Raw genomic sequence first — 18,657 nt, forward strand, 5'->3', positions numbered from 1 at the left:
CAATTTGCCAGACAGCGCAACTAAGATGCAAGCCTAGATTTGATGTTTTGGTGAAAGAATTAAGTACTTTTTTAATAGACTTTTATAGACTTATTTTTATAGACTTAAAAGAGAAAAGACAATGCTCTCTCTCTCTTTCTCCCTCTCTGTCTGTCGCTCTCAATTTCAGTGGAGTTTTGACATGGGAAACATGTACATTGTCAAAGAAAGTGTTACAGAGTAATAATGAGAAATTAAGTCCTCTCTCTCACTCTGTCTCACTCGCTCTCTCTCCTTCTCTCTCTTTCCCTCTCACTTGCTCACTGTCTCCCTCTTTCGCTCTCTCTGTCTTTCTCTCTTGTTCGGTTGCTCTTCTCCTAAGAGCAAAGTTGGAACTTTTTGTAAACACGAAGCCTTTCAACTGTAAAATGCACCGTAAATTTCTAAATGTAACATCAGCTATGCTTGTGTGAGGAACTCTGGATTAATACTGAAGGATTTTGATGGAATTTGTGTATTCGATGGCCTAACCATTCCTTTCTACTGTCGCAAGGTTTGACTCCTCATGTTAACCAGCCTGTTACCTTGTCTGTCATTGCCCCACAATCTGGTGCAGAGACTAATTCTAGTCTGTTTGCCCCACAATCTGGTGCAGAGACTAATTCTATTCTGTTGTGTCCTGTTTGGACACTTAGATATTACATAGAATAGACAGCTGAGTTCTGCAGGACTGATACTCTGTTTGTCTGCTATTTGGGGCACAGGAAGGGCTGTGCCAAACAAAGACTGTCACATTAGATTGTTGAAGCTATATTGCAAGCTTACAGGGCAGATGACCGTCAATGTTCTCCATTGAGATGTCATATAAACTTGGGGCATATTCACATTCTGGGCTGCCCTGAGAGGGGTTATATTGGGTGACATCTGTGCTGCAGCAGTGTGGGCTTCCTCCTGTATTTTCACCCGCTTCTACAGCGTTAATGTGGCTGCTTCTCACACTGTGACAACGGCTGTATTTTCGGCCTCTTCAAACTACAACTGAGGTTTGGTAAGTGCAGATTCCTTGTGACCTTATTGGTATGAGGTCATCCAGGTGCTAAGCACCGCCCTCTGGCAGTCAGGAGGAATGAAGTAGAATGAGAGTTACTTATGTAACTATGGTTCTATGAATTCCGGATGACCGCTAGAGTTGGTTGTCACTAGGACTCTAGGTGATAGATTCCAAAAAGAAATGAATGCTGGGTGACACGGTCTTATATATTGTTGGCTGTCATCACCCAGGTCACACCCACTAACGTGACTTTGTTGGTATAAGATTTTGATCTCTGTGCATGCGTGTGTGGGATACTCCACGTGCTAAGCACTGCCCTCTGACGGGCAGCTGGAATTCATAGAACCGTAGTTAGATATGTAACTGTTGTTTTACACAAACTTTACCAATTCATTCTGTTTCTCACCAGGGGACCGTGGAGTCTATAGCTTTGAAAAACCCAAAGGAGCGGACCAAACTGTTTGAGTACATCAGTCAGTCCAAGGAGTGTGTTGCAGAGTATGATAAGAAGAAAGAGGCCCTGCAAAAGTCCAAGGAGGACACACAGTTTCATTTGAACAAGAAGAGATCTGCCAATGCTGAGAAGAAACAGGTTTCCCAGGAAAAAATTGAGGTGAAGTATCACAAAAGGGGGATGATAATCATTCAGCCTACTCAGTTAAAGTAACTTGTTGATACTCATTCCCACATTCATTAGTAATGTTAACACTTTCACCCAGCAATTAGGTTCTGAACCAGTAAATGAAAAGATAACAGCAGGCTAATTGGAGCTTTCGGGTGCAAATATCATGTAAAAATACAATTACATATTAAATACAATGTTTTTACATGAGTGAGTCAGGACACAGTGACTACATTTACATGCAGCCAATAACCCTTTCATAACCAGACTATTAGCAATAACCCGGTTGTGCACAGCCATGTAAACACCCACAAAAACCCGAATATGCTCATATTCCGGTTTTTAAAAACCCGAATAAGATCCCTGGGTTACTCCTTTTCTAACCCGAATATCAGGTCATATAAACACGCATTGGGATATCCCCATAGAAAGGAACATTATTTTGTTTTCTGCGCATGTCCTGTCTGCAAGGAATCTTGGTCTTTTGAGTACGGCAACTACTTGTATGCGGCACGCACAACCCACCGGACACCACAGAAGCAGACGTAAACAGCGCATTGTGTTCTGCGTCCTTATCAGGTGAGCCGGTCGCGGCACTGGTCGGCATCACCGCGATTGCTCTCACTGCCTCCGATGTGCTTACTGAGTCTGTGGGCTCGGTAAACACCGTAGCGGGCCACTCACACCGCCCCCCTCTCTGCTGTGCGGAGCTGCACTAACTCTGGCAACAGGTCCAGAGACTACGCTTGCTGTTTTGATGTGGAGCGCTCCGGCATTTGCAGAAAAATCCAAGCACTGCAGGGTCTTGGTATACCGCAGCCGCAAAGCTCCGTGGTCATGACTTGGATTCATTGCGGGTCCTGCATCCATACCCCCGAAGGCAGTGAGTGAAGGGAGAGCACACGCATTGTGTTCTGCATGTGTCTGTTTATAATCTTCTCGCTCAGAAGAAAAAAGAGAGTGTTTACATAGGAGAGAAAAGTGAGAAAATGTTAATGCCTGTTTGACAAAAGTGTATAAAGTGTGTAGTGAGGGGTTTTACAGCCTTAAAACATCTATAATAATTATAAAACCTAACACTGACTACTTCGCGGATTTCACCTATTGCGGGTTATTTTTAGAACGTAACTCCCGCCTGATCCTGTCAGATCTCAGAAGCTAACCAGTGGGGCCTGGTTAGTACTTGGATGGGAGACCTCTTGGGAACACCAGCGGCTGTGTTTCTCCAGGTAAAACTGGAGTTGCGTCAGGAAGGGCATCCGGCGTAAAACTTGCGCCAAATACCAGTGTGGATCTGGCTGTATCTGCTGTGGTGACCTCAAACAAAAACGGGAGCAGCCGCATGAACAACAACAAGAAAGTACCGAGATAGCGACATTTACAAGAAGGTGGCCGAAAAGTTATGTGAAGCAGGATTTGCATGAACGCCAGACTAAATCAAGCACCAGTGGAAGACGTGCGTCGCTGCTTAAATGGGGATATTCCAAATGATACCAATGACCATGTATACAGGAGTAACTCTGTCTGCTTAAGCATGTAAACGGGTTATTCCTAATGATTTAGAAACTGGAATATTGACCTTTTCCCGAATATTAACGGCATGTAAACGTAGTCAGTGAGTCTCTGCAGGGCTGTGAAAACTCTGCGGATCCGCGGGATTCCGCAGATTTCATCATGGGGGTGGGGTGTTAGTGATGTACTCTTTAATCCTGAACATCACTTTTACAACATCATGCAAGTTTTATAAGTTTGCGGACACTGATCTGTGTGTTACAGATACAAATCAGTTTACTTGGATCCGCAGAGTTTCGCGGAGGGAAAATGCCACTCAAAGCGTAGCTGTTATGACAGTTGTCATAAACCAGGACTGGTTGGTTGCTGCAGCGATGCTGTGTGGCTCCTGTGCGACGCTTAAGCTAAACTGCAAATTTTCCTCAGATTTCACAATTTTCATTTCACAGCCCTGTCTGTGTCCTGACTACAGGTGGAGGGGGAGTGGGGCGGTGTGTTTGAATGTCTCATGGCCTGTGACAACTGACACAGCAAGCAGAGTGCAGAGTTTTACAAACACAGTGGGCACCGTAGTGTCTTTGCGTGTGGGCGATAAAGGGTTAAAATGAAAGCGCATATGGTAGTCACTCGTCTGGCTCATTATTCACATTAAATCTTGCTAAACCTTACAGACGCAACCTCTCCCATCTGCCTTGTCTGCCCTTCTCCACAGGGAACCAAAAAAAAAACCCCTGCACTTTTCGGTACTGCTTCAGTGATTGCAGCCAAAAACAAAACAGTACACCATCTTTCCGTGTGAAGCGATGTTGTATTGCGCAATGGCAGGCTGGTCCTGAAAGTGGTGAAATCCCGGGATATCATGCAGGGAGGGATTCAAATGAGACTGTTTTAACAACAAACGTTCCCCTACCCCAGAAATCACCTAAAACCGCTTTCTGAGGACAACATAATGTAAAATGGGCTCATAAAACCTTCTTACCTCTCAATCAGGTTCCTCTTTCCTCATAAATAAACAGATTCTTGATAGACCCTGGTCAGACTGCAAACCAGGGGCAAATCCAGATGGAAAGAGGGTGTTGTGGGGTTGGGGTGGGGGGTGCAGGACCCTTGATTAAAGCTTCACTTTTGAAGACATTTTTCATACTGCTACTACTACTACTTATAATAATAATAATAATAATAATAGTATCTTTAACAAATAAAATGTTTAAATCAGTATTACTCTGGGTCTAAGTTTTGTTATAGTTGTGGTTGTTATAGTTCTTGATGAGCCATATAACAGTTAGTTTAGTGAATTTAACTTTTCTGCACAACTAAAGTGGGATGTGAAATAATATCTTTATTTAATGTAATTTCTAAGCTCGGGACTTACTGGCTCTGTTTGGGGTTCAAGCTTTAAAATCAGGTTAGTTAGGATGACTGGAGCCAAAAATATGAAAATGATTACAGCTCTGTAGTTAGTAATCTTATCAAACAAACATGTTGGTTGTGATATCAATTTTAGAAAAAGTCAAACAAAAGGTGAAAATACAATTACAACACACATTAAGCAGTCCAACTAAGGTGGGGGGGTTGGGCTGGGGGTTGGGTGAGGATTCACCCCGTACCATTGAATTCATAAACATTCATTGTTTGTATATTATGCATAGGAAGGGCGCATTGCAGTTGTATATGTGCAGTTGTTTTTGAATTGGCTCTGTCCACCATTATTGTTGGCGGTTTCGCTGACCGTCAGTGCAGTCTGATGTCCACTCAAAGTTTTGAGCATGCACAGACTGACAAACTGACAAGGAACACATTTAATGAATGAGAAAAGGATTTGTACAGGACAAAAATGGGTGTTATTTGTGATTGAATTTTTTTAATGTTATACATTTCAAATGGGTGTTCTGACGAACATAATATTGGGCGTACTGGTGGATCAGCCCACCCTCTCTTCAGGCAGAACTTTGTGTGGGGCGCCCTGGGCACTCTGACACATGAGTATGGTATATACTACTTGTGCAATTTGACCACTTGTGTCACCATTCAAAGTGTTAGTGGGCAATGTTTTTATAATGTGAACCTTGAAATGCTTTGAGTACGCTGATGGGTACTGGACACACATGAATAATTTGCCTCCCTATTGCACATATCCACTTACTCCAATCAAGGGTCATGGGTAGGGTTGGGTATGGAGAACCTGTTCTTTTCGGGTATCATTAAGAAATGATTCGATCCACCGACATCAAAAGCCTTTTTGCGTAACCATTCCCTTATCGGTCCTTCAGAGCAGCTATTGTTTTTGGGGGTGTTTGTCAGGAAAATGATCATGTCTCAGTGTTGATTACAGAACCCCTGCAGGGTCTGTAATCAACTGTTTCTGCAGCGCGGCTCTTCTTTGAAGCTTGAAGCAATGAAGCATTGATCTGACCCGCTGCTTCTTGGTTCTTTATTTTATTTCACTTTATCTTAATTTTTCCCCGTTAAAACCCCAAAGAGCATATGTCTGTGCGTAATATTTACCTTTTTTATGCTAAACCTACTTGTTATCGTCTTCTGATGGAGGGAGGGTAACATTAGGTGATTAGAGACCCTGCAAGGCTTATGACAAATGTGGGTGTGGAATCCATTAGCTTACCTGGGAAATTAGTGCAGAAAATCCACTATGGTAATAGTGCAGTTTATCTGCCAGGGAGGGAAATTCAACAAGTTGAGACTGTGGCCTGCTTTTGTAGACGTGTCCATAAAAATCATGGAGGGATATGCTTGGCAAACTTAATACCTAAAAATCATAGAGGGATATGCTTTGCAAACCTAATACCATTACTACATTGGATGATGTTGAAATTGAGGATTGTTGTTCCAACAATATCAAAGATTTCGTGTCTGCTACCTACAACCTGCGTGGAATGTCTCAAACCTAAACCTACTTCTAGGCATCTTATATATACTACTCTGGAACCACCCCTAAACTCAGACAGTTCAACTGTCAACCCCACTGAGGTCTTTAGTCTGGGTCTCATTAACATAAGATCACTATCCTCAAAATCATTGTTGATTAATGATCTAATTATTGATCATCACTTAGATATGATTGGGCTGTGTGAAACCTGGCTTAACCCTACAGCTGTCCTTCCCTTAAATGAGGCCTGTCTAACAGCATATACATTTAGTCATGTCCCTCGTGATGCGAAGCAAGGTGGGAGTGTTGCTCTTATTTATAAATCTAGATTTAGCTTATTAGCTGTTTGTGGTCACAAACTTAACTCGTTTGAGCACCTGATTCTCTGCTCTGTTCAGGATATTACGCATTGCCAAGGTCAGAAGAATGAAAATCAGGCGTATTACTTTGTCACTGTATATAGGCCTCCTGGCCCATATTCTGAATTCTTAGATGAATTTGGTGTGTTCATCTCTAACTTGTTAACTAGTGCAGATAACATTCTGATCATTGATGATTTTAACATTCATGTAAATAAGCCTTCTGATCCCTTCTGCAAATCATTTATGGAAATTGTGGATGCATTAGGATTTCGGCAGTGCATTCAGGACTCAATGCACATTAGTGGAAATATCCTGGATTTGGTTCTCGCACATGGTATTGCTGCTACGAATATTGACATCATGCCTCTTACATCAGTGGTCTCTGATCACTCACTTAAAGTGTCCCTTCCACGCTATGACGTTTTTACATATTCTTGAAGAATAAAAAAAGCTTTTTCCACATGTTGTCTTTGTTTTTTTTACCATAAAATTACACTGAACAAGTATTTAGATGTTTTGTTACTCATCTAAGAATTTGAATTTTCCGCCTCTGAGTTGACCTACTTTTTCACTGTGATGGATGTGACGTCATTCGAGTAGATGTCTTGCAGCGTGGCTCTGTTTACCAATATGGCAGACACGGACAGCGAAGGCATAGTGAGTGATTATAGAGAAGATTTAAGTGACATATCGATTGTTTTTGAAGAAGATGAGGAAGTTTCTGATAAAAGGAAGCCACGGTAAAAATAATGGGCGGCTCCAAACCGTGTATGTTCCAGCCAAACGCGACAGAAAGAGGATGAAGCTGCAGCTGTCAGCTGACAGCAGCAGCGCTGAGGAGGACGATATAAGCTGCTGAATGGTTTGTTCACTCACCACTTTCTTATAAATGATCATTTATTCCTGGCACGGTGTGTTTGTGTATGAAAAAAATATTTGAGCAGCACAGCGTGCTTAAATTCAGGAGTTTGTTCTAAAATCACTGAAAATAAAGTTTCTGTACATTCTGTATATATTTAATCATTTATAAGCCAGTTTCTTGTGATTGCTAATTCTTAACTTTTTATTCAAAGCAAATGATTGCAAATCTTTATCTGAAAAGCTGTAGACCCTCATGGGATGGGAAAAAAGATTTCTAAATAAAAGAAAATTTTACTTCTATATCTGTTGTCAAATTTTATCAGGCATAATATTGTAGAAAAATGTTTATGCTAAATGGAGACTTTCCTGTCTAAAATACACATACAGAACATCTGTAATCATAAATTGTATCACATGTAATCTACTTTGAATGAACACGTCTGAACAAAAAACAGGCTGTTTACATGCATATGTACGAGGTCTGTTAGAAAAGTATCGTACCTTTTTATTTTTTTTAAAAACTATGGATTTGATTCATATGTTTTTACGTCAGCCAAGCTTGAACCTTCGTGCGCATGCGTGAGTTTTTCCACGCCTGTCGGTTGCGTCATTCGCCTGTGGGCAGGCTTTGAGTGAGCACTGCGCCACCCCTCTCGTCGTTTCATTGCGAGGAAATGGCGGAATGATTTGGGCTTTTTTTCCATCAGCATTTTTTCAGAAACTGTTAGAGACAGGCAGCTGAAAACCATTCGAAAAATGTATCTGGCTTTCGGTGAAAATTTTACGGGCTTCACAGAGAATAAGGAGTGTTACTACAGCTTTAAGGAAGGCCCACATTGGCGCATGGCGCGCCACGCTCCGAGCAGCCATCAAGAGGCAGAAACCACCACATCATTTCTAAACGGATCGCTGTGTGGAGCCGGGACTGTCGTGTGCAATTTCTCTGGTTATCACAAGAGCTGGACATCAGCCATTTTCCGGCAGATTTCACTTTTAACAAGAGATTTTGTCATGGAAAGCTTCGCGGAGGCTTCGCACATCGCGACTGATTCGCTGATGAAGCGAGACAAAGGAACACCTCCGTTTTGGAGTGTTAGAGGACAAGTTGGGACAAGCCCAGCTCTCCACAATTTCTCTTATACTCACTCGACTGGTAAGCACTGAAAGCCGAGATCGGCATGTCCCAACTTATCCTCTAACACTCCGAAACGGAGGTGTTCCTTTGTCTCGCTTCATCAGCGAATCAGTTGTGACGCACGAAGCCTCCGCACGGCTTTCCATGACAAAATCTCTTGTTAAAAGTGAAATCTGCTGGAAAATGACTGATGTCCAGCTCTTGTGATAACCGGAGAAATTGCACACGATGGTTCCGGCCCCACACAGCGATCCGTTCTGAAGAAATTCTGATGGAAAAAAAGCCCAAATCATTCCGCCATTTCCTCGCAATGAAACAACGAGAGGGGTGGAGCAGTGCTCACTCAAAGCCTGCCCACAGGCGAATGATGCAACCGACAGGCGTGGAAAAACTCACGCATGCGCACGAAGGTTCAAGCTTGGCTGACGTAAAAACATATGAATCAAATCCATATAGTTTTTGAAAAAAATAAAAAGGTATGATACTTTTCTAACAGACCTCGTATATTTGGAAAACAAAAATGTCAATGTTCTGTTTTTTTTTTCAGGTGCTCATGTGAACACAGTCAGCCGATGCCACTTGTGATCGAGTCTCGCTGTTGCAGGGAAATTTCTGCAGTCTTGGCGGAGATGCAACGTGGTGGTGAAAATCCTCAATGTGTCACACAGTTGGCTAGTTTCTCGATTGTGTGTTTGGATGCAGATGTCCTCAGAGTGGCACACTATGCCTACATGATGCTCCACAGTATGAGTCAGCATATGAAATAGAAAGTTTCATTTACATGGTTTATAGAAAAAAGTAAAAAATATTCAAGTACAAAAAGAATGAACTGTTGTTTTGAACATCAATCCATGGTAATTTTTGTTGCAGACAGTATCGTCATATCGCATATCGGCAATTTGTGCGGTTGTGCTGGGGACACTTGCGAAGGCACAGAAGGTTGCCACTACCAGCTTGTGTTGTATTCAAAATAAGGAGTACTTTTCCATCACCATCAGCCGACTACACTGGCTTCCAGTTTCCTCCTCTGGAGTGAGGGGTCAGGCTCATCGGTGGTACCTGGTCCGCTTGGCAGCATCAGCCTCAGCTTTGTCTGTTCATGTTGGCTGCTCATTGGAGGAGGATCATTGGTGGGGATTTCTGATCGGTTTGGTGTTTTGCAGAGCTGAAGAACCTCTTTTGCTGTCGCTCATATAGACTGAATAAAATGTTTTTTTAACAAATTGTAAAACACTTCTCATTTGAATGAAACAATGTGAAACTTGTGTGAAATTGTATTTTTATTCATTTTATCATGCCATATAAAAATATACAAATAATCTTTTTTTTTTTCTCATTTTCCACATGTTCACATGTTGGATATGTGGCTAACTTTCTTACTGTGAATCCTCCTCTTTTCCCCTAAGGAACGTATATTCTGAACCGTGGTCTCTCTTGCTTTGTCTGCTTTTGTTGTCTCCCTGCATTTTCATTAAAATGAAGGGTTGCCACCAAAGTCCTAAAACTAGAACTTAAAACAAAAAAAGAAGTTAAAACAAAATTAATAAAAACATTGCTTATATACATTAAAAAATGCTGTTTGAAAGTTAGGGTGTTATTGAGATAACATAGACAACTTACCTGCAAAGCTGACCTTGATATGAGGAGGAGACTCGATCACGAGTGGCATCGGCTGACGAGCACCTGAAGAAAAAAAAAACAACATTGACATTTTTTTGTTTTCCAAATATACATATGCATGTAAACTGAACAGCCTGTTTTTTTTGTTCAGACGTCTGTTCATTCAAAGTAGATTAGATGTGATACAATTTATGATTACAGATGTTCTGTATATGTATTTTAGACAGGAAAGTCTCCATTTAGCATAAACATTTTTCTACAATATTATGCCTGATAAAATTTGACAACAGATATAGAAGTAAAATTTTCTTTTATTTAGAAATCTTTTTTCTCATCCCATGTGGGTCTACAGCTTTTCAGATAAAGATTTGCTTTGAATAAAAAGTGAAGAATTAGCAATCACAAGAAACTGACTTATAAATGATTAAATATATACAGAATGTACAGAAACTTTATTTTCAGTGATTTTAGAACAAACTCCTGAATTTAAGCACGCTGTGCTGCTCAAATATTTTTTTTCATACACAAACACACCGTGCCAGGAATAAATGATCGTTTATAAGAAAGTGGTGAGTGAACAAACCATTCAGCAGCTTATATCGTCCTCAGCGCTGCTGCTGTCAGCTGACAGCTGCAGCTTCATCCTCTCTGTCACTTTCGCCTGGAACATACACGGTTTGGAGCCACCCATTATTTTTACTGTGGCTTCCTTTCATCAGAAACTTCCTCATCTTCTTAAAAAACAATCGATATGTCACTTAAATCTTCGCTATAATCGCGCACTATGCCTTCGCTGTCTGTGTCTGCCGTGTTGGTAAACAGAGCCGCGCTGCGAGACATCTACTCGAATGACGTCACATCTGTCGCAGCGAAAAAGTAGGTCAACTCGGAGGCGGTAAATTCAAATTCTCAGATGAGTAACGAAATGTCTACATACTTGTTCAGTGTAATTTTATGGTAAAAAAAAAAGAACATGTAGAAAAAGCTTTTTTTATTCTTCAAGAATATGTAAAAACGTATTAGTGTGGCAGGGACACTTTAAGTTTACAGTTTTGTTGCCGTGTTTAGTGGAACAACAACCTTATGTATCACTACAGCGATGCATCAACTCCTCAACTAAGACTGAACTCAAAGCTAGACTGCCTGATGTCTTAGCTTCACATTTGACAAATACCCAGTCAGTCTTGTGCAGAGTTTAAACTCAGTGCTCATAACTACTCGACATGATTGCGCCACCTGTGTTAAAACCGCACTCCCCCAAACACAGTCACCTTGGTTCAGTGATTACCAGCGTGACCTCAAGCATAAGGCTAGAGGTCTACAACGGAAATGGCGTAGTTCAAAATTAGAAGTATTCCACCTTGTGTGGCGTGATGCTATCTTAGACTGTAAGCATGCATTACTGGCTACAAAGCAGATCTATTACTTTGATTTGATCAACAAAAACAAGCCTAACTCAAAATTCTTGTTCGACACGGTGGTAACACTTATTCATGGACAATCATGAATAAGTGTTGTCCTTATAAGCCTGTATACAGTGACAAAGTAATACGGCTGATTTTTATTCTTCACTCTCCTTTTACAGCACAAGATTTCCTGGATTATTAGAAGACATTAGATTAAACATATCCCAGCATGCCTTAACCCAGCCACTACACCCTGCTATTGAGGTGGGCGCCATTACTGAGGTATTACCTACATTTACAGAATTTGATAGTATTTCACTAGGCATGCTGATGAAACTCGTAATGTCCACACAAAGCACAACCTGTTTATTTGATCGTATATCAACAAAACTGTTTAAGGACCTGTGGTCCACTCTTGGGCGGAGTGTGCTGGAAATTATTAATCTTTCTTTAACTTCTGAATCTGTTCCTAATTGTTGCAGTGCTGCAGTGATTAAACCATTACTTAAGAAACCTAATCTTGACCCTAGTGTATTGAAAAACTATCGGCCAATATCAATCTATCATTTTCCTCTAAAATTCTGGAAAAAGTGGTTTCATGGCAGCTTGTGGACTATGTTACTGAGAATAATCTCTTTGAGCCACAACAGTCTGCTTTTAGAAAATATCATTCCACAGAGACGGCTCTCACTAAAGTGGTGAATGATCTTCTTGCAATGGAGTCGGACACCACTACAGTTCTGGTGCTGTTAGATCTCAGTGCTGCATTTGATACAGTGGATCATCTTGTTGTTTAATGCTGACAAATTATACAGTATTTCTTGTCTTTCTGATGCCTGATTCTGTTTTTTCTCTCTGTTTAAGGTGCAGCTCCATCCAGAGATGGGAGTTGTGTTCGTGTTGGCGAGCCTCCTGTCCTGTGCGCCAATAGCATTTCTTGTATATTCGTCCGTGAATTGTTCTGTAATTTATGTTTTGTAGCATGGCCCAATCAGAGGGTCACCCCTTTAAGTCTGGTCTGCTTGAGGTTTCTTCCTCAGAGGGAGTTTTTCCTTACCACTGTTGCTCTGGGGGTTGGTAAGGTTAGACCTTACCTGTGTGAAGCGCTTTGAGGCAACTCTGTTGTGATTTGGCGCTATATAAATGAAAATAAATTGAAATTGAAATTGAAATCATCATATTCTACTTGATAGGCTGGAAAATCATTTTGGGATTACTGGGAGTGCCCTTGCATGGTTGATGTCATACTTGAGCAGTCATTCTCACTGTGTTTTGTACAGTAACACTACCTCTAACCTTAGTGACATAAAATTTGGGGTTCCACAGGGGTCCGTCTTAGGCCCTCTGCTTTTCTCTCTTTATATAGCACCCCTTGGGCACATATTGCGGCGTTTTGGGATTACCTTTCACTGCTATGCTGATGATACTTAGTTATACATGCCAATAACTGCTGGTAATCTCATTCACATAAAAACCTTAGAAGATTGCCTTGCATCAGAGAGAAGTTGAATGTCTGGAAACTTCCTACTTTTAAACTCTGATGAGACTGAAATGATGGTTCTTGGTCCAGTGAGACATCGGCATCAATTTGACCAGTTAACGCTTAGCCTAGGCTCGTATGTCATACATCAAACTGACAAAGTGAGGAACCTTCAGGTAATTTTTGATCCTGCATTGTCCTTTGACCTCCACATTAGAAATATTAGGAAGACTGCTTTCTTCCATCTATGAAATATAGCGACGATTCCTCCTATCCTGTCTGTGGCTGATGCTGAGACCCTGATCCATGCGTTTATCTCTTCTAGATTGGACTACTGCAATGTTCTATTTTCTGGTTTACCGCAGTCCAGCATTAAGGCTCTCCAGTTGGTTCAAAATGCTGACTTTTGACATGAAGCAGAAAGTTCAACCACATTACAACCATTTTGGCATCCCTTCACTGGCTTCCTGTCCCAGTGAGATCAGATTTTATGGTTCTGTTAATAGTCTGTAAAATTGTTCACGGACTGGCACCTCCCTACTTAGCTGACCTAATTAAACCCTACGTACCAGCCCGGGCTTTGCGTTCTCAGGGTGCAGGGCTGCTTTGTGTCCCTAGGGTGAATAAGAAGTCTGCCGGTCATAGAGCTTTCTCTTATTGTGCCCCTGTTCTGTGGAATAATCTTATGATATTTCTTCTGTTTTTCTTGTTGCTTAATGCTGACTAATTATACTGTATTTCTTGTCTTTCTGATGCCTGATTCTGTTTTTTCTCTCTGTTTAAGGTGCGGCTCCATCCAGAGATGGGTGTGGTATTTGTGCTGGAGACCCTCCTGTCAATCAATCAATCAATCAGTCAATTTTTTTATATAGCGCCAAATCACAACAAACAGTTGCCCCAAGGCGCTTTATATTGTAAGGCAAGGCCATACAATAATTATGTAAAACCCCAACGGTCAAAACGACCCCCTGTGAGCAAGCACTTGGCTACAGTGGGAAGGAAAAACTCCCTTTTAACAGGAAGAAACCTCCAGCAGAACCAGGCTCAGGGAGGGGCAGTCTTCTGCTCGGACTGGTTGGGGCTGAGGGAGAGAACCAGGAAAAAGACATGTTGTGGAGGGGAGCAGAGATCGATCACTAATGATTAAATGCAGAGTGGTGCATACAGAGCAAAAAGAGAAAGAAACAGTGCATCATGGGAACCCCCCAGCAGTCTACGTCTATAGCAGCATAACTAAGGGATGGTTCAGGGTCACCTGATCCAGCCCTAACTATAAGCTTTAGCAAAAAGGAAAGTTTTAAGCCTAATCTTAAAAGTAGAGAGGGTGTCTGTCTCCCTGATCTGAATTGGGAGCTGGTTCCACAGGAGAGGAGCCTGAAAGCTGAAGGCTCTGCCTCCCATTCTACTCTTACAAACCCTAGGAACTACAAGTAAGCCTGCAGTCTGAGATGCGCTTTGAATGACATATCCTGATCAAAAATGACTCCAAGATTTCTCACAGTATTACTAGAGGTCAGGGTAATGCCATCCAGAGTAAGGATCTGGTTAGACACCATGTTTCTAAGATTTGTGGGGCCAAGTACAATAACTTCAGTTTTATCTGAGTTTAAAAGCAGGAAATTAGAGGTCATCCATGTCTTTATGTCTGTAAGACAATCCTGCAGTTTAGCTAATTGGTGTGTCCTCTGGCTTCATGGATAGATAAAGCTGGGTATCATCTGCGTAACAATGAAAATTTAAGCAATACCATCTAATAATACTGCCTAAGGGAAGCATGTATAAAGTGAATAAAATTGGTCCTAGCACAGAACCTTGTGGAACTCCATAATTAACTTTAGTCTGTGAAGAAGATTCCCCATTTACATGAACAAATTGTAATCTATTAGACAAATATGATTCAAACCACCGCAGCACAGTGCCTTTAATACCTATGGCATGCTCTAATCTCTGTAATAAAATTTTATGGTCAACAGTATCAAAAGCAGCACTGAGGTCTAACAGAACAAGCACAGAGATGAGTCCACTGTCCGAGGCCATAAGAAGATCATTTGTAACCTTCACTAATGCTGTTTCTGTACTATGATGAATTCTAAAACCTGACTGAAACTCTTCAAATAGACCATTCCTCTGCAGATGATCAGTTAGCTGTTTTACAACTACCCTTTCAAGAATTTTTGAGAGAAAAGGAAGGTTGGAGATTGGCCTATAATTAGCTAAGATAGCTGGGTCAAGTGATGGCTTTTTAAGTAATGGTTTAATTACTGCCACCTTAAAAGCCTGTGGTACATAGCCAACTAATAAAGATAGATTGATCATATTTAAGATCGAAGCATTAAATAATGGTAGGGCTTCCTTGAGCAGCCTGGTAGGAATGGGGTCTAATAGACATGTTGATGGTTTGGATGAAGTAACTAATGAAAATAACTCAGACAGAACAATCTGAGAGAAAGAGTCTAACCAAATACCGGCATCACTGAAAGCAGCCAAAGATAACGATACGTCTTTGGGATGGTTATGAGTAATTTTTTCTCTAATAGTTAAAATTTTATTAGCAAAGAAAGTCATGAAGTCATTACTAGTTAAAGTTAAAGGAATACTCGGCTCAATAGAGCTCTGACTCTTTGTCAGCCTGGCTACAGTGCTGAAAAGAAACCTGGGGTTGTTCATATTTTCTTCAATTAGTGATGAGTAGTAAGATGTCCTAGCTTTACGGAGGGCTTTTTTATAGAGCAACAGACTCTTTTTCCAGGCTAAGTGAAGATCTTCTAAATTAGTGAGACGCCATTTCCTCTCCAACTTACGGGTTATCTGCTTTAAGCTGCGAGTTTGTGAGTTATACCACGGAGTCAGGCACTTCTGATTTAAAGCTCTCTTTTTCAGAGGAGCTACAGCATCCAAAGTTGTCGTCAATGAGGATGTAAAACTATTGACGAGATACTCTATCTCACTTACAGAGTTTAGGTAGCTACTCCGCACTGTGTTGGTATATGGCATTAGAGAACATTAAGAAGGAATCATATCCTTAAACCTAGTTACAGCGCTTTCTGAAAGACTTCTAGTGTAATGAAACTTATTCCCCACTGCTGGGTAGTCCATCAGAGTAAATGTAAATGTTATTAAGAAATGATCAGACAGAAGGGAGTTTTCAGGGAATACTGTTAAGTCTTCAATTTCCATACGATAAGTCAGAACAAAATCTAAGATATGATTAAAGTGGTGGGTGGACTCATTTACATTTTGAGCAAAGTCTAATAATAGATTAAATGCAGTGTTGAGGCTGTCATTCTCAGCATCTGTGTGGATGTTAAAATCGCCCACTATAATTATCTTATCTGAGCTAAGCTGTTGTGTGGGCCGCCAGAAGAGGAGGTACTGCTGGCCCACCACCAGAGGGCGCCCTGCATGGAGCCAAAATCTTTACTAAGCTGGATCTTAGAAATGCGTATCACCTGGTTCGGATCAGGAAGGGAGACGAATGGAAGACGGCATTTAACACCCCGTTAGGTCACTTTGAGTACCTGGTCATGCCGTTCGGCCTCACCAACGCCCCCGCGACGTTCCAAGCCTTGGTTAACGACGTCTTGCGGGACTTCCTGCACCGATTCGTCTTCGTATATCTGGACGATATTCTCATCTTTTCTCCGGATCCTGAGACCCATGTCCAGCATGTACGTCAGGTCCTGCAGCGGTTGTTAGAGAACCGACTGTTTGTGAAGGGCGAGAAGTGCGAGTTTCACCGCACATCTTTGTCCTTCCTGGGGTTTATCATCTCCTCTAACTCCGTCGCCCCTGATCCGGCCAAGGTTGCGGCGGTGAGAGATTGGCCCCAACCAACAAGCCGTAGGAAGCTGCAACAGTTCCTCGGTTTCGCTAATTTCTATAGGAGGTTCATTAAGGGCTACAGTCAGGTAGTTAGCCCCCTGACAGCCCTGACCTCTCCAAAAGTCCCCTTCACCTGGTCGGATCGGTGCGAAGCCGCGTTCAAGGAGTTGAAACGACGGTTCTCCACTGCGCCAGTTTTGGTGCAGCCCGACCCTAGCCGCCAGTTCGTGGTTGAAGTGGACGTCTCTGACTCAGGGATAGGAGCCGTGCTGTCCCAGAGCGGAGAGACCGATAAGGTTCTTCACCCGTGTGCCTACTTTTCACGCAGGTTGACCCCGGCTGAACGGAACTATGACGTCAGCAATCGAGAACTCCTTGCGGTGAAAGAGGCTCTTGAGGAGTGGAGACACCTGTTCGAGGGAGCGTCTGTGCCGTTCACGGTTTTCACTGACCATCGGAACCTGGAGTATATCAGGACCGCCAAGCGGCTGAACCCCAGGCAAGCCCGCTGGTCACTGTTCTTCTGGCGTTTTGACTTCCGGATCACCTATCGCCCCGGGACCAAGAACCAGAGGTCGGATGCCTTGTCCCGGGTACACGAAGAGGAGGTCAAAACTGCACTGTCGGATCCACCGGAGCCCATCCTGCCGGAGTCCACTATCGTGGCCACCCTCACCTGGGACGTGGAGAAGATCGTCCGGGAGGCCCTGGCACGGAGCCCGGACCCAGGTACAGGTCCGAAGAACCGTTTATACGTCCCACCAGAGGCCAGAGCTGCAGTCTTGGACTTCTGTCACGGTTCCAAGCTCTCCTGTCATCCAGGGGTGCGAAGGACCATGGCAGTTTTCCGGCAGCGCTTCTGGTGGGCGTCTATGGAGGCCGACGTCCGGGAGTATATCGAGGCCTGCACCACCTGTGCCAGGGGCAAGGCAGACCATAAAAGGTCCCAAGGACTTCTTCAGCCGTTACTGGTGCCTCATCGCCCCTGGTCCCACATCGGCCTGGATTTCGTCACGGGCCTCCCGCCGTCCCAGGGCAACACCACCATCTTCACGATAGTGGACCGATTCTCCAAGACGGCCCACTTCGTGGCCCTCCCGAAGCTCCCAACAGCCCAGGAGACAGCAGACCTCCTGGTCCACCACGTCGTCCGTCTGCATGGGATACCCACCGACATCGTCTCAGATCGTGGTCTCCAGTTCTCCTCACACGTCTGGAGGAGCTTCTGCAGGGAACTGGGGGCCACCGTGAGCCTCTCATCCGGGTACCATCCACAGACGAATGGACAGGCAGAGCGGGCCAACCAGGAACTGGAACAGACCCTCCGCTGCGTAACATCCGCGCACCCGACGGCCTGGAGTAACCATCTGGCCTGGATCGAGTATGCGCATAACAGCCAGGTGTCTTCTGCCACCGGCCTCTCCCCATTTGAGGTGTGTTTGGGGTACCAGCCCCCATTATTTCCCGTGGTGGAGGGAGAGGTCGGTGTGCCCTCCGTCCGGGCCCATCTTCGGAGGTGCCGTCGGGTGTGGCGCACCGCCCGTTCTGCCTTGTTGAAAGCCCGGACGAGGGCCAAGACCCATGCAGACCGCCGGCGGTCCCCGGCCCCTGCATACCAGCCCGGGCAGGAGGTGTGGTTGTCAACGAAGGACATCCCCCTGCAAGTACAGTCTCCTAAATTGATGGACATGTTCATCGGCCCCTTTCGTATCCTCAAAGTCCTCAGCCCTGCCGCAGTGAAGCTCCAGCTCCCAGCTTCACTGCGGATCCACCCGGTCGTCCATGTTTCCAGGATCAAGCCTCACCACACCTCACCCCTCTGTGCTCCCGGTCCGGCGCCGCCTCCTGCCCGGATCATTGACGGGGAGCCGGCTTGGACTGTGCGCCGGCTCCTGGACGTCCGTCGAATGGGCCGGGGGTTCC

General features: G+C 43.5%; 1 protein-coding gene across 1 annotated transcript in view; it reads left to right on the forward strand.

The window, feature by feature from the left end:
• The window catches only part of smc1b (structural maintenance of chromosomes 1B), a 164,029-nt gene that overhangs the window by 19,863 nt on the left and 125,509 nt on the right, over window positions 1-18,657 (forward strand). The window contains exon 4 of the mRNA XM_034175841.1: window positions 1,440-1,643. Within this exon, the coding sequence (XP_034031732.1) occupies window positions 1,440-1,643 (204 nt within the window). The remainder of the gene's footprint in view (window positions 1-1,439; window positions 1,644-18,657) is intronic.

The sequence above is a fragment of the Thalassophryne amazonica genome, chromosome 8, assembly GCF_902500255.1.
Source record: "Thalassophryne amazonica chromosome 8, fThaAma1.1, whole genome shotgun sequence".
NCBI lineage: Eukaryota > Metazoa > Chordata > Actinopteri > Batrachoidiformes > Batrachoididae > Thalassophryne > Thalassophryne amazonica.